Consider the following 23727-nt stretch of genomic DNA (forward strand, 5'->3'; position numbering starts at 1 on the left):
AGTTTATTTTCCTTCCATAGCCATAGAAATGGTCCCTCACCCTACACAGTCATTACACACTGGTCAGAGTGGCTGAGTAACTAGTTTGATCAGTACAAATCCACCATCTGTAGAAAAATCATTCACAGTATATGCTGTAAGCACACCATTTTATTTCTCACTCACAGAACAATCTGAGGTTGTTTCTAATTGGCTGGCTACTCGCCACCATGCAGTGATTAAGGAACTTTGATTTCTCCCATCCTATTGCTTTGTCATCCCCTGATGCCTCATTATTATAAACACCCAGCCAGCAAAAAGAGGAAAGATTTAGTGGAGAAGGCACACACACTTCTTGATCTCTTGTTTCTTTGTTTCATTAATTCTCTAACATACCTTTGTGACATTCCTCATTTTTGTTCACATTATTTTAGTTGAAAATTAGTCAAGTGGCCGTAGTACATTTGGAGTAGTCCCTAACTGGGCCTTCCCAGTAACAACTCCACACAGTGGAAGGTTGTTGTTGTTGTGTGCCATCAGTCAATTCCATCTCATAGTGAGTCTATAGGACGGTGGAGTACTGTCCCATAGGGTTTCCTAGGCTATAATCTTTACAGGAGCAGATCATCAGGTCTTTCTCCCACAGAGCTGCTGGTGGGTTTGAACTGCCAACCTTTCGGTTAGCAGCTGAGTGCTTAACCATTGTGCCACCAGGAAGAGCTTACTTTCTGGTGGAGTCTTAGCGGCCTAAGCCACTCTCCTTTTCTCTATTAAAATGTTTTAAATGTCAGTATTTTTCTCATAATTTTCTCCTTGGTAAACTGCTATATTTTTAGGATTATACTTGAATTGTCTCTGAAGACTTGGTAAATCAGTAAAATAAAAAAAAAAGTACCATTATCTCCCTAATATTACAAGGAAGAGTACTTAATGACATTTACTCCACGGCAATTAAAGGTTTCACTTGGGTGCAATTATTATGAAGACTCAAGCATTAATATCTTGAACATACTTGGAACTCAGTCTATCAGATTTGCCAGTAGAATAATTTATCCATATAAATTTCTACCCTTACCCCTGGGAACACAGTTTTAATAATAGCATCCAGATGGTCCTCCAACTTGTAAATAGTTTTATGTTCTAACTTCCTGTCTATAAGTTGATTTGTAGTATTTTAAGTAATATGTTATACACACAATAGTATATATGGCTTTTGTCCTTATGCCAGCCATAAAAGTCTATTTAACCCATTATCTAACTGAAATACAGGACATTTGCAATGAAAACAGTGGAAAATATGTTATGATGCTGGTAGTTAACATAAAAAACCTGTAGATGAAGTCATTTTTTGAATATAAAATATTTAATTAAAAATACTGACCCTAAACACCAAGAACACAAGGTAATTATGAGCCCAAGAGACAGAAAGGGCCACATGAACCAGAGACTGCATCATCCTGAGACCAGAAGAACTAGATGGTGCCTGGCTACAACTGATGACTGCCCTGACAGGGAACACAACAGAGAACCCCTGAGGGAGCAGGAGAGCAGTGGGATGCAGACCCTAAATTCTCATAAAAAGACCAGACTTAATGGTCTGACTGAGACTAGAAGGACCCCAGTGGTCATGGACCCTAGACCTTCTGTTGGCTGAGGACAGGAACCATTCCTGAAACCAACTCTTCAGACATGGTTTGGACTGGACAATGGGTTGGAGAGGGATGTTGGCGAGGAGTGAGCTTCTTGGATCAGGTGGACACTTGAGACTATGTGGACATCTGCTGCCTGGAGGGGAGATGAGAGGGTAGAGGGGGTTAGAAGCTGGTGAAATGGACATGAAAAGAGAGAGTGAAGGGAGAGAGCGGGCTGTCTCATTAGGGGTAGAGCAATTGGGAGTATGTAGCAAGGTGTATATAAGTTTTTGTGTGGGTGACTGACTTGATTTGTAAACTTTCACTTAAAGCACAATAAAATTTATAAAAATAAAAAATGCTGACCCTATAAGATATAAAACAGTTATAACGGCACAGAATTTATTTGATAATAGCTGGGTTTACTTTTCATTATTTAGAAAAATACAGTTACACTATTTAATATTTGTATTTGCACACTTCATTCTATCATGGTGAATTATGGTCAAACGTAACAGCCCAGTTGTAAAATACTTGGAACAACTCATAACCAGTTTTATTGCAAAAGGTCCCTGTACACATTTACATTAATTCTGGTTCCTTAATAGACTGCTCAGCAAGCCTTCACCATACAGGAACCTACATTATGAGAAATGAGAAATACTTATGTCTTCTGCATGTTAGCAACTTGTCAGTCCTGGGCAACATTTGTCCCATCACTGAAGCCTGTACACAGAGCCCCTTGTAGTTATTTTAAGTCAAAGGTTGAATGACTTAAAGGAAAAAATACAGTATAATTTAAACAATGCCATATCAAAACGTAATATATTAAAAGTGTTTTAAGAATTTGTTATAAGAAACTAAACACATCATTTAAGATCCAGGCTGTGATCAGGAGAGTGAGTGTCTGATGTTGCAGTAAAGGACAACGTCATCGGAAGTGAGGAGGTGAAGGAAATGAGACCTCAGGTAGCTGGAGCAATCATGTACATGGATGTAGAATTCATCCAAAGTAACCATGTCTCTTGGGGCCAGAACCTCCCCGATGAATACGACAAATGATGGCAGACATAGTGGCAGTAAGGAGAGAGAGGACATATATTTGAATGTTGTGGTGCCTCAGAAGGTAGATCTTTGAGGAGAAGAATGAGTCTGTAATGATCTGGAAGCAGCAAAGGGGAGCAAGGAATGTCCCAACCTTATCATCTTTCCCAAAGGGTATGCGTTAAGAAAAACAAAACAAAATAGCCAGTACCTGAGAGATTGGAGGGTAAGCAATACTCTTACAAAGAGTGAAGTTTCAGCTAAGAGCCCAGGTGAAGAGATGGCAGGGAGAAGAGGCTGGAGGTGCAGGGTATTTTGTTGTGGAATAGCAGTTACCAAAGCACCCAGGAAGTTGTTGACAAGTGTGAGAAGGGTAGAGAGCCGAGTGAGTTTCAAGAAAACTGAGAGTATTCTGGCTGATGGTTCAGTAAACATCAGTGACTGAGCCCCATCACTTTGGAAGCTGACTGATCATTACAGGAGTAATCTGGTGGCTTTAGTCTCAAGAGAACAAGTTGGAACCCCAGTAGGAGAAGAAGTAGTCAGATTGCCAGTGGTCAGAACATTCGGGACTTGAGAATTGTCCCATATGACCTGTGCGGGGACAAAATGGTTCATCTGCAGCCAGGATATCAATGAAGCCAGCATGAAGGTGTCATGAAGACATCTCGCTTACTCTTATTCGCAGTTTTGACCAAGCTGTTGCAAAATGATAGAGCTAGAAGGCAATAAGGAAACAGGAGTCCATGGAGGGAATCACGAAGAAAACTCTATCTAAGGGTGAAACCAATAAGCACTCAGGAAGCAGAGGCCTCATATACATTTGCATATATCACAGTGGAAAATGCAACACCATTGTTTGTTAAATTATTTTTATTATGTTTCTATAAATAATACTCATAAAATAATTGAAAATTAAAGGCTATAGTTTACTTAATAAGCTGTACTTTTAAACATCTACCTTATTTATAAAATTCCTATTGGGCTTTAATGAAAAAAAAAATCATTTTACTAGCCCAAATATTAAATATCACTTTTATTTAATTATACGTACTCATTGTAAATCTAATACCTGTTCTTCCTTCCTTAGAAGAAATGAAACTTTCTTACACTTGTCCTTTTCTGTCCTTGGAAAAGCTGGTATTCTGCTTGTTCCTAAAACCAAACCCATTGTCTGCCATCGAATTGATTTCTACTCATAGCGACCCAATAGGACAGAGTAGAACTGCCCCCTAGGGTTTCCAAGGAGTGCCTGGTGGACTCCAACTGCCGACCTTTTGTTTAGCAGCTGTAGCTCTTAACCACTGTGCCACCAAGATTTCCACTTGTTAGTTAATGCTATTTATTCTCTGAACTAGTTCCCACCATTCCCATTAAGTCCAAAGTTAAGAATTCAGACCTCAGGTGTGAACCAGGTGTGACTCTTCGTTTTGCAAACTTGTGTCCTGAGCCACAGGGGGATACGATGAGAAGTTGAGGATGGGTTCAGAGCAAACTAAACTCCAACTCCACTGACGAAAACACAGTATAAACACCTCTGACCTGCACATGGGTCAGCAACACTGATTCCTACCTGACGGGAGAATCACAACCCTGAGGACAGTGATTTTGGTTTTTTCCCCAGAGTGAAATTTGACCATAATTCTTTGAATGTGCTGACCCAGAGCTCCCTCACAAGCATGAAATGTATTTCCTTATGAATAAATTTATTTTGCCTGTACTTGTTTTGTGTGTTCCTACTAAATAGTCCCTGAAAAATAAATAAATAAATAAATAATTTTTTTTTTTTATGGCTAAAAGACGGTGCCCTGGTGGTGCAACATTAAGCACTCAACTACTAACTGAAAGGTTGGTTGTTAGAAGCCATCCAGCAGCTCTACAGGAAAAAGGCCTGGTGATCTGCTTCTATAAAGATTTTTTTAAAAACCCACTGCCATTGAGTCAATTCTAACTCATAGCAACCCTACAGGGCAGAGTAGAACAGCCCCATAGGGTTTCCAAGGCTGTAATCTTTATGGAAGCAGACGGCCACATCTTTCTCCCACAGAGCAGCTAGTATGTTTGAACTGCCAACCTTTTGGTTGGCAGTGGAGAGCTTTAACCACTGTGCCACCAGCCTAGAAAACCCTAGGGGGCAGTTCTGCTCTGTCATATAGAGTCACTATGAGTCAGAATGGACTCGATAGCTCCTAACAACAACAATAACAAAGTCTAAAAGACGAGGCTGATTGTGAGAAAGCAGTACTGTTGTCTTTATGGTGTAAGGAAAAGGAGAAATGAACAGAGGATAGGAGCAAAGTTGAGTAATGACAGTAATAACTATCATTTATTGATTACCATATGTCAGGTGCTGTGCCAATATTTTACATACATTGTGTCATTAAATCTTTTGAGTTAGGTCTATGGAAGCTGAGAAATAGTGTGAGTGTGTTACCCTAAATCACATAGCTCTTAAGTGGGGGAGGAATCAGGGCAGAGACCCCAGAGCTCTCATATCCCCAAAGTGAGTGCCACTGGCTTTTAATTTATACTGTCTATTTTTAAACTGAGGGTAAAATGGTACATAACTGTCAAATTTGCAGTTTAAAAGGCCATTGTGTTAATCTATTCAAGATTACCATATTTTTCTCAAAAAGTGTGCCCACGTAAATAACACGCACATATATATCACTCACACACACATATATAAAAAACACATGGAAATGACAAAATTATGTTAAAAAAAGTTCTGGCATAGTGCACCCATGCATGTATCGCATACATCTGGTGACATTTCCAGAAGTGAATTTTGGCCTCATTCACCCTCATTCAACAGTCCGAAAATATTACTTTTGATCATATTTGTATAATAAAGGTATAAGCCGTGGTCAAGAAGTCATCGGTTGAGTTTTAAGTTTGGTAGTACCCTGGTGATCAGAAAATAAACAATTGAAACTGTATGTTTCTTTCTATTATTTAAGTTGATAATTATATCCCCATCACTCTTGAGCCATCAATGGAAACCTTGAACCTACTGACTCCTGTCCACAAACCACGTGCTATTCATTGGAAGAGTAAACAAAATGAAGCCTGCACTGGCATAAATGGCATTGACTAGCTATCAATAGGAATCCCCATTCAATCTGCGCTGACATAATTATCACAGTCCTCCTCTTACTCTGGTTTTTAATTGGAGGAGTAAACAAAGCAAAACTGATGCAGGATAGCCCTTGGCTCAACAGGGCTCAATGAGTGAGTGCACAAACCTTATCAGATTGTCTTAAGAGAAACCATTAAGCTATGCTAGGTCTGCTTATTTCATGGTCTAGTTATGTCTTATTAGCGCCGATCTCTTTGATCAATGATCATAAGTCGCCTTAGTCACATGTTTGTGAGCATATAGAAAGACCTTGCTTCTTGGACATCTCACGTTGGAATTTTACAATCTCTTTACTAGAACCAGCCAGTTATCAATTATATTGTGCACAATTTTTCCTCTTATAATCTAAATCTTAGAACCCTTTAGGATCATGGCAGGAATTAAATTCAAGTTCTACACTGTCGACATCAAACTGAAAGTCGTTGTGAGAGGAGAGAAACAAACAACAGAGCAGCAGCAAGAAGTTCAAGGTCGGAGAGCCATCCATTATGAATGGGAAAAGGAGAAAAAGCAGCTGGAAAAAAACAAATCCGTGAAAACATGCATGTCGTGGGCTCAAAGCGAAATGACCTGAGTTGGAGAATGACTTCAAAGAGTGAATTATTTCTCAAAGGGAACAAATCAAGCTGTCTCTGCTGTAGTAATTCAGATCAAATGAAGATCAGCAAATGGAGGAATCCCAGATATTAAGGCAGGTTTCACCTGGATTTCTAAATTCATGAACAGGAATGACCTTTCTGTGAGAATGAGAACCACAGATGATGATAATGAATGAATAAACTAAAATGACATTGATTATCAAAAATTATGTTTCAGTTTAAGATTTATGAAGCAATAAATATAAACAACATCTTATTCTTGTAGTTTTATGCCTAGGATCATTTCTCACTAATTTCTAGCTCTTCATGCATTCATACTTTTTTGTTTCCACATGGGTCCCATTTCTATCCCAAGCTCGTTCAGGTCACTGTTTGTTGCACTTGATTTAGGAAAATCCCTACCTTAAATGAAGTTTCGACAAGATCAGTTTTATCCTGGTAACATTAAATCTGTTGAGCAGGGGGAAAAAAAAATTGAAATCGAAGTCAGCAACATGTGAAAAAATATTGGTATGGTACAGTCACGAAAATAACACACATTGGGGTGTTGCGTTATTTGCAAAAATATATAACACATGTTATTTGTGTAAAAATGTGATAAGTTTCTGTCCCAGCCTTGAGTTCATTTTGAGGGAGATTGGGGCCCTCAAGTTGTCTCATAGGTTATTGCCCTAGTGTCTGATTTATAGTTTTCTCCTTGGGACTGAATGGATTATTTCCCTTAATTGTCAAATTCTAGAGTAATACCCTACACAACTTCAGTAGAATACAGAGAATTTATTTCATCTGGGCAATGTTCTAGATGCTGAGTTTACAGCAGTGAACCAAACAGTAAAAAAATCTCTGTACTCATGGAATTTACATACCAGTTTAGGAAATAGATAACAAATACATTTAAACAGTTAAAATATATAGATATAAATTTATGATAGAAAATGTTAGATGGTGTCATGGATGTGTACTAATTTGGCTAAGCCATAATTCCCAGTATTGTGTGATTGTCCACTGTTTTGTCATCTGATGTAATTTCCCTGTGTGTTGTAAAACCTAATCTTTGCCTGTGGTTAATGGGGCAAGATTAGATTATGTTAAAGAGGATTAGAGTGGGATGTAACACACTTACTGAGGTCACATCCCTGATCCAATGTAAAGGGAGTTTCCCTGGAGTGTGGCCTGTACTACTTTTTATCTTACAAGAGATAAAAAGAAAGGGAAGCAAGTAGAGAGTTGGGGATCCCCATACCAACAAGAAAGCAGTGCCAGCAGCAGAAAGTGTCCTTTGGATCTGGGGCTGCTGGGCAGAAAAGCTCCTATACCAAGGGAAGATTGATGATAAGGACCTTCCCTCCAGAGCCAACAGAGAAAGTCTTCCCCTGAAGCTGGCACCCTGAATTCAGACTTCTAGTCTGCTAGACTGTGAGAGAATAAACTTCTCTTTGTTAAAGCCATCCACTTGTGGTATTTCTGTTATAGCAGCACTAGATAGCTCAGACAGACAATAAGGAGTAAAATAAGAAGCCCTGGTAGTGCAATGGTTAAGCACTAAGCTACTAACCGAAAAGCTGGTGATTTATACCCACCTTTTTTTTTTTTTTAGTGGCTCCATGTGTAGTGTAGTGGCTCCGTGGGAGAAAAGACCTGGAAGTCTGCTCCCATAAAGATTACGGTCTAGAACACCCAATGGGCAGTTCTACTATGTCACATGGAGTCACTATGAATAGAAAATCAACTTGACAACACTTCACGACAACAAAAAGGAGTAAAATAAAATTGGGGAGGAGGAATGGAGCCTTGGTGCCACAGTGGTTAAACGTTTGGCCACTAGCTAAAAAAAAGATTGGCAGATTGAACCTTAGAAACCCTATGGGGCAGTTCTACTCTGTCCTATAAGGTTGCTATGCATTGGAATTGATTCAACAACAACTGGTTTGGATTTTTTGGTTTTAGAGGAGGAATAGGGCTTATAATTTTTAATAGTAGGTATAAGAAAGGCCTCACTGAGAAGGAACATTGCAGTAAAGACCCAAACAAAAGAAAGGAACAGGACATCAAATATAAAGGTGAGTTCCAGGATTTGCCAGGAGGCCAATATGGCTGGAAGAGAAAGACTGAGGGAAAAACTAAGGCCAGATGAGTTCAGAGACATCGAGAGGGTGGCTGATCATGCAGGGACCTGTAGACCATTGTAAGGACACAATGGTAAGTCATTGCAGGCTCTCAAGAGAAGTGACCTAATCTCATTTATGAGGAATGGGGTGTTTTTTCAGCAGGGCTACTCTAGCTGCTGTGTTGAGATCAATTAGATGATGAGAAAAAAAGAGGACATGGGTAGAATAAAAACAATCAGTAGGGTAGCTATGACCATCATCCAAATGAGAGATGGTGGTGGCTGAAAGCAATGTGGCACCAGTGGAGGTATGGAAAGTGCCTGTCTGAATAAATATAAAGGTATAATCAACAGCATTTGTTTCTGGATGGGGTAGGAGTGTGTCTAGTTTCCTAGTGCTACTGTAACAGAAATACACAAGTGGGTGCTTTCAAGGATAGAAATTTATTTTCTCACAGATCAGGAGGCTAGAAGTCCAAATTTAGGGCACTAGCTCTATGGGAAATCTTTCTCTGTTGGCTTTGGCTGAACATCCTTGTCTCTTTCCTTCTCTGTAATCCTAACATTCCTCAGTTCCTTGGCAATCCTCAGGTGGCATCTATCTGTCCCCCTACTGCCCTGCCCATACCTTGTCCCCTTTGGGCTCGCTTGTCTCTGTGTCTGTGCTGTTCTTTATAACTGAGAAGTGATTAGTTAAATTTAGGATACACCCTATACTGAAAGGAGCCCTGGTGGGGCAGTGGTTAAGAGCTCGGCTGCTAACCAAAAGGTAAGCAGTTTGAATCCACCAGCTGTTCCTTGGAAACCCTATGAGGCAGTTCTACTCTGTCCTCTAGGGTTGCTATGAGTCAGAATCAACATGACAGCACCAGGTTTTTGTTGTTTTCTACACTGGTAAAAAGCCTTATTAACATAACAAAGAAACCCCTATTCTCAAACAGGATTATATCCACAGGTTAGGGGTTTGGATTACAACACATATTTTGGGGGGACACAATTCAGTCCATAACAGAGTGTAAGAGAGATGTCAAGGACAATTCAAGATTTTTGTCCCAAGAAATCAGAAAGGTGATGTTAACTGAGGAGGGGAAGCCCAGGGTTAGGGGTTAAGGCAGGGAACCAGAGGCTGGTTAAATTTTAGATTGCCTGTCAGACATTCGAAGGAGGCTACCCTGAAGAAAATTTCCTGAGAGAAGTCCAACAGTTGTCAGCATTTAAATGATATCTAAGGTAGGACCTGCTACATCACTTGTGGAATTCGAAAATGCAGACTTCCTTTTACAAAAATCACTGGTGGGTGAATTTAGGGCTTACACCACCCACAAGGCCACTCTAGTGTTTCTCTGTAAACTTCTGTAACTTAAAAAACAAATTAAAATTAAACACTTCTGGTAGTAACTGAGGAATCCTGATCGCCCAGCGGTTAAGCACTCAGCTGCTAACCAAAAGGTAGGTGGTTCAAACCCACCAGCCGCTCTGCACAAGAAAAATGTGGCAGTCGGGCTCTGTAAAGACTTGCAGCCTTGGAAACCCTATGCAGAAGTTCTACTCTGTCCTATAGGGTCACTAGGAGTTAGAATTGACTTCACAGTGAAGGGTTTTTTTTGGTTTTTTGGTAGTTACTGAGATTTTGAAGTCCATTGGCTGAAGCCCTGATGAAAAGCAGAATAAAACCCATGTTTGGATGTGGTGTTCCTTTGGTGGGCTCCCAAATGAGGGGATAGGTAACAGAAGCAGGGAAAGGTAGGCTTTAAGTGTAAACGGAGCTTTCTAGCTGGCCAAGCTGTGTCTGAAGCAGCCAAACAGAAGCTTGGCTGGTTGTAGCACAGAGCTGAGATGAAACCATCCGGGGCAAGACAGAGAAATAGTCAGGAAGGAACAATGAACCTATTTGTTACTGCATGGTGCAAACCTGTCTTGAGTATTAGATCTCATAATATGTTACCTTAGTTACAAAGGGGTGGCAAACTTACCAGTTTGGATGTCAACAGAGTCTGTGGAGATCTTTGTGCTGGGGTGGCTGCTTGAAAGTAAAAGGCTCATCTTTCTCCTGGGGTCATATAATCTCCTCCCTCCTCACCGGTCTGGAGTCTGTAATGATTCCAGGCCATGACCTACATTCTGTAGAGCTGGGTGTGCACAGTGGTCCTTGGAGAGAATGAAGAGGGAGCCAGAAAGATGTCACTTGTGTGGGCTCCATTGTGCCCGCTCCTCCCCAGCTTGTCCAGACATTGCAGGAATCTGCTTCAGTGTCTCTGTCTCCTTCAGGTTCAAAATGTCCACAGGGCATGGAGGCAGAGGAGGGGACAGGCAATCAGTGGTTGTGATAGAAAAGAGGCTCCCTTCCTTCTAGGTGTTAGTATTTTGGAGTGGCTGGGGCAGGAGGGAGCATAAAAGAAGGTTGGAAAAGAAACAATCATTAACTTACTCAATAGCATTGCCAGCATCTCTCAATGGCTGTATGTTGGTCAGAGGGAGTTGATGCAGTTCCCCGCTGCAGTCAGGTGAGCTGTACCCTCAGGATGGAGAGCCAGTGTGTTATTCTAGGAGTGCAGCCCAGACAATGAATGTGGCCTTAACATCAGCAAATAGAGGTGGCTCCTGGGCATGATTTTACTATGCCTACTTTGGAGTAAGGTTTTCACCAGCCAATTTTTTCAGAAGTAGACTACCAGGTGCTTCTTTGTAACCTGTCTTAGTCAAGAAGCTCCACTGAAACCTGTCCACCGTGGGTGACCCTGCTGGTATTTGAAATATCGGTTGCATAGCCTCCCGCATCACAGCAACACCCAAGCCACCACAGTTTGAGAAACAGACAGACAAGTGGAATGCACTTTTGTAGCGACAATGGTGAAACTTCAAGATCATGTACTGTGGACGTATTATCGGGAGGGAACAGTCCCTGGAGAAGGCCATCATTCTTGGTAAAGTGGAGGGTCAGTGAAAAAGAGGAAGACCGTTGACGAGACGAATAGACACAGTGGCTGCAGTGATGGGATCAATCATAGCAATGATTGTTGGGATGGCACAGGACTGGGCAGTGTTTCATTCCGTTGTACATGGGGTGGCTATGAGTTGGAACTGATTCGGCTGCATCTGACAATCACTTTGAAACACATTACAAAAACCTTTTCCTGGAGCGCAGGTAGGAAGAGAATGGCTGTCAGCTGCTCACTAAACCAAGCTGTCTGGGTTGCATAACTGGCTAATAGCCATGGTGGCACAACAGTTAAGTGCTGGGCTGCTAACTGAGAGGTTGGCATTTCGAACCCACCCTGTGGCTCTGTGGAAGGAACATCTGGCGATCTGCTGCCTTAAAGATGACAGCCTAGAGAACCCTATGGGGCTGTTCTATTCTGTCACATGGGGTCCTTATGAGTCTGAATCGTCTCGATGGCACCTAACAACAACCACCACAGGCTGTCTCTTGTCCTGTGCACCTGGAAATGTGCTTTGTTAGCATCCTTTTAGAATCAAAGTTGTTGGGTAAATAATCTTTGCTGAGATACTGTTTTGTGCCTCTTAGTTTATAAAACCGGTTGCTGTCCAGTTGACCCTGACTCATGGTGACCCAGTGTATGTCAGAGTAGAATTGTGCTGCGTAGGATTTTCAATGGCTTATTTTCCAAAAGTAGATTTCCAGGCCTTTCTTTTGAGGCATCTCTGGATAGGCTCAAACTTCCAACCTTTCGGTTAGCAGATGAGTGCATTAACTATTTGTACCACCCAGGGACCTCAGACAATAAAGATTATATCACTCAACCCTATAACTCTTCTATGAGAAAAGAATTTTCCACCCATTTCATAGATAAGAAGAAAACAAGTTCACAGAGCTTATAAATGGTGGTGCCAGAATTCAAACCCAAGTCAATTAGCATCCTTCCTCCTTGCATAGCTCAACGGGTTAGAATTGTCTAAAGGAGACCTAGTGGCTCAGTGGTTAAGAGCTTAGCTGCTATCTAAAGGTCAGCAGTTCGAATCTACTAGCTGCCCCTTGGAAACCCTATGGGACAGTTTTACAGGGTCGCTGTGAGTCAAAATCAACTCAATAGAAAGTTTTTTTTTTTTTTTTTAATAAAGGTAAGCAAAAATCCTAGACACTTGGAATCGAGTACTCATTTATAATCCCAATATAATCTCTCTATTTCTTCTTAAATTATGGTGGGTCAGTAGTTAAGAGCTTGGCTACTAACCAAAGGGTCAGCAGTTTGAATTCACCAGCCACTCCTTGGAAACCCTATGGGGTAGCTCTCTCTGTCCTATAGGGCCCATATGAGTCAGAATTGATTCAATGGGAACAGGTTTGTTTTTTGGAGATTCAGAATTTTATAATCCATGATGCTTGAGGATATGGTTTTTTTTTTTTTTTTTAGAATGAGAGTGGTGGCATTTTTATTTCTTAGCTGATTTTGCTGTTGTGGCTTTCATTGAGGTTGTGACATGTATCACTTTCCATTTCATTAAATATTCAGAGACGAAGCTCAGAGGCTCCATTTACTCATGGTCCAAGTCTCTGTAACAAGTCCTGGGCCACTGTAAGAGTTTGGATTTTAGAGTGTGATTTTGTATGGCTGCTTTTCCTGTATTCAACTCACATTAAAAAAAAAAAAAAATTCAGAAATGGTTTTAAGAGAGTACATAAATAAGATCTGCATTTTGGTGTGATTTGAGAGCATCCATTGTGCCTAATGGAGAGCTTGGTACACTAAGCAGAAAAAAAAAAAAAATTTTTTTTTTTTTTTTTTTTAGCAGAGTACTGTTTAATTCTAATGTCTGTGTTTATTACATCTTATCATGAGTTGGTGTGCTGAAAGGATAGGCCACAGTAATATGTTTAATGCGGAAGCTAGTATTCCAGAATCTTCTTCCTGCCTAATATTTAGCAAGATTAAATTTACTATGTATTAAAGAAATTATTCTGAATAAAATATCATATGTATTTTTGGTAGCAGAGACAGTTTACAAGACTTTCAAAATATAAAGGTATTTATATACTACTGAAACAAGTCCTATAAGGAGCCCTTGTGATGCAATGGTTAAGCACTCAGCTACCAACGAAAAAGTCAGCTGTTCGAACCCACCCAGCAGCTCTGTGGGAGAGAAGACCTGATAATCTGCTCCTGTAAAGATACAGCCTCGAAAACCCAATGGGGCAGTTCTATTCTGTCATATAGGGTGTCTATCAGTCATGATTGACTTGATAGCGCACAACGATACAACTATACATTTTAGCAAGACCAACAGATTAAGACCTTTAAAAATAATCCAGTTAATCAATTTGAGTGTTCCTATTATTTCATAGCTTTCGGATCTCTGGAGTTGTGTTTCTTAGGCTAAATTGACTTGGTGGTGTCTGTGACAAAGCTGACGATTACCTATTTGAGTGACTTTGGAATATGTACATGTGTGGTTTGTGCTTGGCTGTATTCTTCCCTTATCTCCACATCTTTTCTCTGCAGTCTGTTTTCTGCATAGGTTTCTACAGCAGGTAGCTTGAGAGTAAGTAGGAATTCAGAGAGGATTAACTAACACATGAGAAGCTTATGAGTATTTGTAGTAATAGGTTGCCTTCAAAGTAGATGGCAAAGCTTACAGAGATTTATGAGGTTTAAAGGCACATATCCATGTTTGTATCAGGACCTTCTTAATTTTGGTAGCATTCTCAGACTTAACCAAGGATTTCACTTTTCGGCAGGCAGCACGAGAGGTCATGACGTGGAGTAATTTATTACTTTGCTGAGGGATGAATGGAAATCATGTCTCTATTGAGGCCATTTGCCTAAGCCCAGCCTACCACCTGGGATCCACACCTCATCACTTTGTGTTTCTTACTTAAGATATCATCACCACTGTGTGGTAGCGATTTCAAATGTCCATTTGACAGAGTGGGGGAATCGTGAAAATATATTCTGTATGATTTGTGTAAATCACAAGGCTCTTAAAGATCTTCATATACCAGAAAGTGACAAGCAATTGCTAATTATTGTTTCTTCTAGAAACAATAACTTCTTGCATAGTTTCTTAGAAGTGTATAAGGAAAAGAATGCAAGTTATCTACTCTAAAGGCCAAAAACCCAGTTGCTGTGGAGTCAATCCGGACTCCTGGCGACCCCGTGTGTGCCAGAGTAGAACTGGACACCATAGGGTTTCCAATGGCTGGTTATTAGGAAATACATCACCAGGTCTTCTGAGGAGCCTCTGGGTGTACTCAAACCTCCATCCTTTTGGTTAGCAACCAAGCCCATTAACCATTTGCACCACCCAGGGACTTCAGCTTACTCTAAGGGAGTTTATATTCTAGTTGTACATTTTATATGATTAAATGTAAATTTTAAATGATTAAAATGATTGCATAGTCACACATACGCATGTGGCCCATCATATTCCTTTTTTAATGCACTATCCCTTAGAAGAAGTAAAACAAAAGGATTATAACTAAAGTGAGATTCATTAAGGGGGACTTCTTTTTTTTTTTCCTGGGGGAGATGAACTTTGAAACAAACTAATTCTGTATTACTTTGTTGACATATACTTCCATATTCACAATGGAGTCTTATTCCAGGCCAGTCTTAGTGGTAGATGAATTAATCAGTAAACCTGATAACATACATGGTGTGACTTCACAGACGGAAACACTCTCTGACCTGGTGCCTGGTTCTCCTTATGGTTTGCCAGTCCGTTAGTTCAAGGCTTTGTCATCTGTTACAAGACAGCCTCTCCCCCAGAAAAGGAAAAGGCAGCACAAGGATGGTTTGGAGATGGTTTAGCCTTGAGGATGAGTTTCTTGATCATTGATTAAAAAGAACAGAGTTTGTTCAGGTCTGAGAGGTTGCCAGATAAAATGTGAGAGCTTTCATTTTTGGAGGTATTATTAGAGTGAACAGATACTAATAAGGATCACAGATAAGTTAAGGGGAAGCCCTTCACAGTCTTACAACACAGCTTCTCTGTGGTCTAGGCTTTTCAGCTGGTTTGAAAAAATTAGGGTTTGAACTCAGGACATTAAATATGGAAGTAGATCAAATGTTTTTGTTTTTAATAATTAAAATACTGTCATATTTGCTGCCATACCACAATGAAAAAGTAAAATGCAGTGGTTTGGGGGTTGACTTTTTCAGTTTGTTAATCATTAAAAAAAAAAAAATGTCTTTCAGAGAGACTTTTTTCTGTAATTTGAGAACAGTGGTTTTCGGAGGGGTGAGCATTAGGAATGATAAGGTAGGAAGAGGCTGGGAGAGAATTTTCTCAGTGCAGATGCCAGGACCCTGTGCCCATCGGGCATATCTAAATCTTTGAGGGAGGGGGTTTCATAGGTTTTGTAAAAGTGCCCAAGTTTATTTTGACATGATGTTATCATTGAGAAAACTTTTGGAAGTATTTGTTAGAGGAGCCCCTTAAAAAAAAAAAAAAGTCACAGTGGCATACTTGCAATTTGCCAGGTTTTGTGATCTTTGGAATGAGGTAACGATGTGAAGATGGAAGCACCAGCATTATTCAAGCAATGGTGTGCAGTGGTGATTCTCTGGGATGCTTCACTCCTGCTCTATTTCCATGATGTATAATTTAGCTTCGGGTGAAGTTTATTGCTAGGAGAATATCACTTGGCCCAGCAGAACCCCCCCTGAAGAAGGCTGTGTGGCATAAAGTGTTAGTCTTTTTCAAAAAGGTTCTCTTTTTCATAAAGATTTGCCCCTTTCTTACATTTGTTTATGATCTAAAATGGAAGCTAAACTCTGCCCACTTAATTATTTGTTTGTTTGTCTGAAGGATTTGGGCTTAATAAACAATACAGCCTCACTCACCCACACTCTCAAGTTGGGATCAAGGAATGCTTGGCTATAACTAAGGGCAATACAAGAAGGCACCTTCTGCTGCACTGTGAGCAGAGAAGCTGCAATAATTTTAGAGAATGGTTACTCTCTTTGCTCTATCTTTTATCAGGCTTACCAACATTCATTTTTCTTTTTCTTTTTTTTTTCTCTCCCCTCAGATGTACATTCAGACAACAACACTCACTGTCTCCATGAGTTTAAGTGCTTCGGTGTCTCTGGGCATGCTTTATATGCCCAAGGTTTATATTATAATTTTTCACCCCGAGCAGAACATTCAGAAACGCAAGAGGAGCTTCAAGGCTGTGGTCACAGCTGCCACCATGCAAAGCAAACTGATCCAAAAAGGAAACGACAGACCAAATGGCGAGGTGAAAAGTGAACTCTGTGAGAGTCTTGAAACCAACAGTAAGTCATCTGTAGACTTTCCGATGGTCCAGAGCGGGAGCACTTCCTAATAGATGTACGTTGAATATTCTTCTACTAGACTTGGGGACTGTGCTACATGGTTCCAGGGCAGAGCAGTTCCCACACACCATGGGGCCCATCACACCGGTGACTCCATTGGTTAGAACCAAGTGATTTTTCACAATGAGCCGCTGTTCTCCAGAGCACAAACATGCACGCACTATCTCTTTCACAAAGCACACCTCTCAGGTCTCTCTTTTGAGGCATTAGTGAGTTGAGCTTGAGCTTGGAAGTCTCTTCCATTTATAAAATTATCTTTTAGCACTTAGGAACTATTCTCTCATCTTTGCTTTTTCAACATTGGTTGCTCTTTATAACATCAAAAGTTAACCAATATTTATAAACACGTGACCAAAGACCTCATACAAATAAATGATCTGTTATTTGGCTCTTCAGGGAAATGAGAAAACCAGTTAGCCAACATGTTTAGTTAAGCCATAGTGAATACTTGTTTCTGCATGTAGTCCCCTTCTATAGGCCTTCCTTGGCTTCCTTCCTTGGGTATATTAAGATTATTAGATCTCTTCTATGAAAGTCTCATGAGAATAGAATCCTTTCTCCAACTACCACCCCACTTTTTGTTCCTTTCTCCTACATTCCTCTTCTGTATAAGCTACCCCAGCAAAAGCACAAGATAACAACACACTAACACTCAAGCTGATCCCGTACAGTTTAATTGATATAGTCAAGTCCATCCTGATGTCTATGGAAAAGTAGCAAGTAGAATGAAGGTTTGTACTGGACAATATCAGAGAGCTGAGTATAGAAAAATGCAGGCTTTACATTGATAGCTGCTGAAGATAGGTCAAAAAGAAATAAAGGGTAAGATCCTTACATTTGAGTAGCTTCTAGTCTTTTGGAAACCCAACATGAGAATTTAACAATTAAGGATGAAGCCCAGTGCAAAAACACTCTCTTCCTCCCAGGTTCCTCCAGCAGGCTGTATTCCTTACTCTCTGTATTTTTGGCACTAAACATAGGCAAAGACTAAGAGTTGATTTTATCAGGTTTATGTATTATAGCAACTCATAGTCCTCCCTGGATTCAGAAAACTTTCCTTGTACCAAGAGTCCATTTCCAGGTGAATATTGTCTAAACTAATGCCCATGCCCACGAATATTCTTAGATGATAAGTCATGATTAACTAAACTTACTGGTTTAAATTCATATCAGATTTTTTTGGAATTCTTGACTGGATCCTCTAGGAAGATTACCTCCAGATCACTCATACCACCAAATTTAATCACTTGTAGAGAAAAGAGCATTGTTAAGAATTCAACACACTCTCTCCATGTACTCTCCTTTTCGTAAACATGAACCTTTGAGTAACTGCAAGGGAAGGAATGATAAAGATGGGTTTTGGTAACAAATAGCTATAATCATCTCTGATTCTAGGTGAGTAGTTTACTTGATGGCACTGGGGTTTTTTGGGGGGGGGAATTTACTTGTAATGGGCCAATTTGGGCTCTTAGGAAAAGGCGTACTATAACTGCTATGGAAGGCTTCAGAGTAAAATGCTTGTGATTTGGGGGTAGAATTTTTGCCTGTTTTTCTATCTTGAAAGCATCAGTACAGGAAATCAAAACCCACTGTAGGATGCCCATAAACTGCCATTGGCCAAGGATATAGTTTGAACACTGACATTTCTCACTATGACTCACCAGAGTCTATTGTCATACCAGTATTTTAGCAGCATTCCAGAAAACTTTATATGATGGAAGGCAAAATCAGAACAGCCAAACTTACTGTGAAACCCATGCCAGGCTCACTCGTCGAAGGTGGTGGGAAAAAATTAGGCTATAGCCTTTTTCCACCCCTTTAAAGAATAAATAGGTTTCTGAAGAGGAAAATTCCAATTATTAATAAAAACTAATCCAATATTATTTAACTACATCTCACACACTTCCTGTATTGCTGCTATTAGATTCTTTTGATGTTGAAATGGAAATCATATACTATGAATACGTTTTCTCATTTCCTCTGGAATAAGAGTAAAAGCTTACAAATGTGAGGTCAGTGTAGAGGGCAAGTCAATAATATTCCAGCGGAGTCAGATGCTCACCTTTGGAAGGTGAAGGAAATGTTGAAAAGATGAATCAAGATACAATAAATTGCTACCTGAAAGAAGGTTAAATTGTACTTTGGAGATTGGAGTGTAGTCATCTTTTACAGGAGTAGTTTGGGTTTGCACACTTTGGTTTAGATAAAGTGGTTAGAGTTTACACATTCAGGAGAGACGGAGTATAAAATCTTCATACGTTCTTCAACCACCCAGCTCCAGGCCACTTTTACTAAACTCTGTTCACTTACAAGGCCATCCTGTAATGGAAGGGCAGACTGGTACACCTTGAAACAAAGCTTGATCCAAGTAAGAAATCTGGCACTGGTATCATGGGCTTCTCATGTCCCTGTTATCTTTACTACATGTTACCTTTACTACATCACACTGCATGTGGTTATAACTGAGGTCAAAAGCCTTCTGAAATCACCAACCCTCTAAAATAATTCATAAAATTAATATCTTAAAGTGCATTCTTTTTTTTCTTCTAATGTCTGCTTCACCTTTGGAAGTATAATTGAATGTTGGAAAAGGCTTTGCCACTCAACTGCCTGTAACTAATAATACACTTCCTTGGACTGAAAGCACCTCATCTCAGAATGGATGGGTCCATTCTCAATAAATCCAGGGCAAGTAAATCCACTGGAGCAGTATCCACGTTGCTACGTTCTCATGCTGTCTGCTATCAGACTTTTGACAGATCACCATTTACTACAACAAAATGACAACGACATCTGTAAAAGCGTTTTCTAAACTGTAAACTTCTAGATTAGGGTAACGATATCATTGCTGCCATGAAAATGTAGATTGGTCTGTGGTTAATAGAAAGAGATGTCTTGAAATTAAAAACTGTAGTGGTAGCATCCATCTTTTCTCCTCTTCTCTCTCCTTTATATATGTGAAGATGTTGATAGTTGTGGCTACTATCCTATCATTGGTTATTTTTTTTTCCCCCAATCAGTTATCTGTGTGTTTATGATATCCATGCAAAGGCTTTCCTTCATGGTCATGGATCTTTACATCATATTTAGACATTTCATCCTAAAGATGACTTGGCAAAGCCAGAAATTCTGGTTATGTGTTCACGGTTTTAAAGTTCAAAAACCACCCAGAATAAATATAAGTAGCATGAAGCTGGAAGGAAAGCTGAAGAGTCCATGTTAATTGCTGAATTTGCGGAAGACTACGTTTCAGACAAAAAAGGTCAAGTGTTACTTCATAATAAGGTGAGAGGGGAGGTAGAAACAAAGTTGGTATGGAGGAATTTTATCAACTGTACCTAATTAACAAATGCTGTGCATGGTAGTCCTTAAGCTATGTTCATGAATAATTCATAGAAACAGCTGCTGCTGGAGGTACATTTGCTTTCTCTAGCTTATGAACACAGTGTGATGCACACAAGGAAATTCATCATTGCTGTACTCAAAAATGGATTTTCACATTAGCATATTCATATCCACAGTAAAAAAAAAAAAAAAAATTCCGTTAGCCCATCAGTAAATCTCCAATCCGTTTTTATTCTGTAATACCTATAGGATAAAGATTCTAATAGTTCTGAGATATCTGCCGTTCACAAAGTTTGCCCCTTATCATTGTTTTAACATTGCCTAAATCATAGGTTTCCAGAACCTTGAACTCCTTTGCTAATCAATAAAAAAATGAGGATTTCTTCCCTTTCATGAATTATAGTCTTAATTCTCTGTAGAATTCTACCTTTTTTACCTCCCTGAAGATCATCTTTTATAGCTCAAAAAGTGAAGTATGGATCTTTAAAAAGCTATGGAGTCTCAAAGTTGGAAAGATCCTTAAAGATGGTCTGATTCAAATCACTGTCTGTTGGATGAACATCTTCTGGATATCATCTTCTTCAAGGTCTTTTTGGCCCTTGTTCCTCTATTTCAACCTCTAGTGTTTCTTCCTACCTACCTACAAATTTGATAAACATTTCATAAAATTTTAGCTATTGTTGAAAATATTGAATAGTGCAGAAAGTTGAACAATGCTTTTAGGTATAGTTTCTCTAACTCTTTGACAATTTTTCTCCATCTTGTCTACAAAGATTATATGAAAGTCCTTTGGATGCCTAGATGAAGGGCAGATTTTATTTTCTTAGAGGAAATTTAGAGACAGATGAGAGCATTATATGAACTAAATTAAAAAAAATTAAAATAAACAAACATAAAAATTATGTGTTTTAGTTTGCATCAAGCGAAATGTAACCGACATCTTATCTTTTGGAAGGGGTATGTAGAAAAGTAGGACTCCATACTCATTTTCCAAGATGGCTGCTGCTCCTCCAGAAATCTACTCTGTCCGTATTCTTAACAAAAGCAGTATTGTGCACTTTTTACCAATGATGAAACTGAGGTCCAATGACCTGATCCTGTCTGCTTCACCTTTGGAAGTATAAACGAATATAGGAAAAGGCTTTGCCACTCAACTGCCTATAACCAATAATACACTTCACACACTAAAAAATGTGTGAACAGAATGGAATTTAAACCCAGGTCTAAAGTCTACATCCTTTCTACTGTGCCACAATGATAACCTAGAAAAACTGTGAGCAATAGATAAGCAGATATGTCACCTATTTTCGGCATGAAACTCATGATGTTTATTAAAATCGAAAGTAGCAAAAATACTTACAATTTGAATTTTCTCAGGCTATCTGCATTGTTCATAGTGATTATAAGCTTTATATGATTTTCGTCTCTAGTAAGAAATTCTCTGGCCGAGTCCCACTGTTGATGAACACTAAAATGGAACGAGTCTGATTACCAGCTCTTTCAAATGAAGAGCTTTACAACTTCTAGCCTTATTCAATGTGCAAAAACCAAATTATTCCTCAAAAATCGGTTTTCATCCTGAGTTCTATTTATGTAGTAAAATGCATGCAGTTTTTTGTATTTTTTCACATTTTTCTTCTTCTGATTACTTATTCTAGAATTCCACTGAAAAAATAGGAAGTCACATTGAATTTTAGAATAGATATTTATCCCCTCACATCTATAAAAAAAAAAAAAACCCAGGAATTATTTAGACTTATATTTTCAGGAAAATTCAGCATGAGTATAAATTTGGCATAGAATATTTTGTTATTCATATCTACCTATTACTCTTACAATACGTATTTTTTTCATAGTTGGTTGGGACCAGAACAATTAAATTTTTTTTTTTTTTGAGTACTTATTTTCTAAGCATCTCCATTTGTTTTCTTTGAGAACCAAACACAAGTGCACTATATTTATATAGTGGAATGCATATACTTACTTTAATATTTACAGATATTCTATGTACTTGATATTTTACTATTTTGCTATGTTGAAAAGTATTATTGATTTTTAAATGGAAGAGTTCTTCATTCTTGAACACGTTATAATTAGTAACTTATTATAATTAATTAACACTTGGAAGTCAGATCAGACTCAAAGAATTGAAGTGTTTAAGGTTATAAGAGAATAATTTTGTATTTTGTAGACACATATCTGTTCTTTCATTTAAAATATATATAAATCTTGGCTAATCAAAATACACATTTAAAATGCATTTCACCTAAATTTACAAAAAATTAGAACTTTTACATTATTTAGTGTTCTGCTAAATACTTATAGAATATAAATGAGACTAGTGGTTATACTGATTAAAACTGCGGCTGAATTGTTATTTCTGTAGTCACTGGAAGCCTACTAGACAGTTAAAAACATAATATGCAATGTGTTGTAGCATATCATAAAGCTAGTCACTGAATTTTTCAAGTCACATTAGGAAAATAACCTTGTTAATTTATCTTAACAGCTTCCTCTACCAAGACCACATATATCAGCTACAGCAATCACTCAATCTGAAACAGGGAAATGATACAATCTGAAGAAATGTGGTATGTGATCTTAATGAACACCACCAAAAACTCACTCCTGGAGATCTCTGTAGACTACAATCAATCAAGTCAATAGTCAGTCTCTTAAGGAACAAAAATTAGCCTCGAGCCAAAAGTATCAATCATGGGGACTGAAGAAACCTGTTTTATAAAATACAAAGCTAAAGTATTGCTTACTCATGAGAAGTTAAAAAAAATAAATAAAATAAAAAAAGGAACACTAATGTTAGCTTGTGAAAAAAAAATGTTGAAATAAACCATGTCTGATGTTATTCTTGTATTTTTCTGTGACTGTGAGAACTCCCATTCCTGTCCCACATTGTTCAATTTGTAAAGACAGTGAGCCTGTTTCTTGTAATGGCTGATGGGATTGAAGCCCCGGGTTGTGCTGAAAATAAATGCCATGGTTGACGCATGCGATTTTTTATACAAATAATTTATTTCTAATAATAAAGGAATGTTTTGCAAATGTTGAGAGTTGTTTCGTTCCAGTTTTCAAGCCAGGGGAAAACTCTTTTCCAGTTGGCACTTTTTCTGCTATTGTGTAGCTCCTGCTATAAAAGCCCTAGTGTTTCAAGGAAATATTATGTCCTCGATAAATGTGTTTTTTGTACATTTGTGTGTATATGAAAGAGATTGTCTTTTATTTCTCTATGAAAAGGCATTATCTGTGTAAGAATTTGTGAATATCAAGATTTCTGTGGTAGACTTTCATTCTTTTATAAACATCCAAGTAATCGCTTGAGGTAGATTGCTTCAGGTATTATGATTAACAAATGAGTTAAGCTTTACTTTCGAGAATATAATATGATACTCACTGTCTAAAAGTATATCAAAGTGTCACTGAAATTCCCCACTGTATTTCTAAGTCAAAGCTTTTGTGCGATGAAATATTCTAAGTGGTGTTAATTAACCTTTTCACACCTGGGCCTACTATCCACTGAAATCAGTAAAGTAATGGGCCTTAACCAGGACATCCTTCAAAGCGTGGAATT

General features: G+C 38.8%; 1 protein-coding gene across 6 annotated transcripts in view; it reads left to right on the forward strand.

The window, feature by feature from the left end:
- The window catches only part of GRM8 (glutamate metabotropic receptor 8), a 926910-nt gene extending 903606 nt beyond the window's left edge, over positions 1–23304 (forward strand). For 4 of the 6 annotated variants that reach the window (XM_049894739.1, XM_049894735.1, XM_049894737.1 and 1 more), the window contains exons 10-11: positions 16490–16736; positions 22651–23303. In XM_049894739.1, the coding sequence (XP_049750696.1) occupies positions 16490–16736; positions 22651–22700 (297 nt within the window). In that variant the 3' untranslated portion in view covers positions 22701–23303. Of the gene's footprint in view, positions 1–16489; positions 16792–22650 lie in introns of all 6 variants that reach the window. The other 2 variants (XM_049894736.1, XM_049894740.1) reach the window with 2 other exon arrangements.
- The last annotated feature ends 423 nt before the right edge of the window (positions 23305–23727 follow it).

The sequence above is a fragment of the Elephas maximus genome, chromosome 8, assembly GCF_024166365.1.
Source record: "Elephas maximus indicus isolate mEleMax1 chromosome 8, mEleMax1 primary haplotype, whole genome shotgun sequence".
NCBI lineage: Eukaryota > Metazoa > Chordata > Mammalia > Proboscidea > Elephantidae > Elephas > Elephas maximus.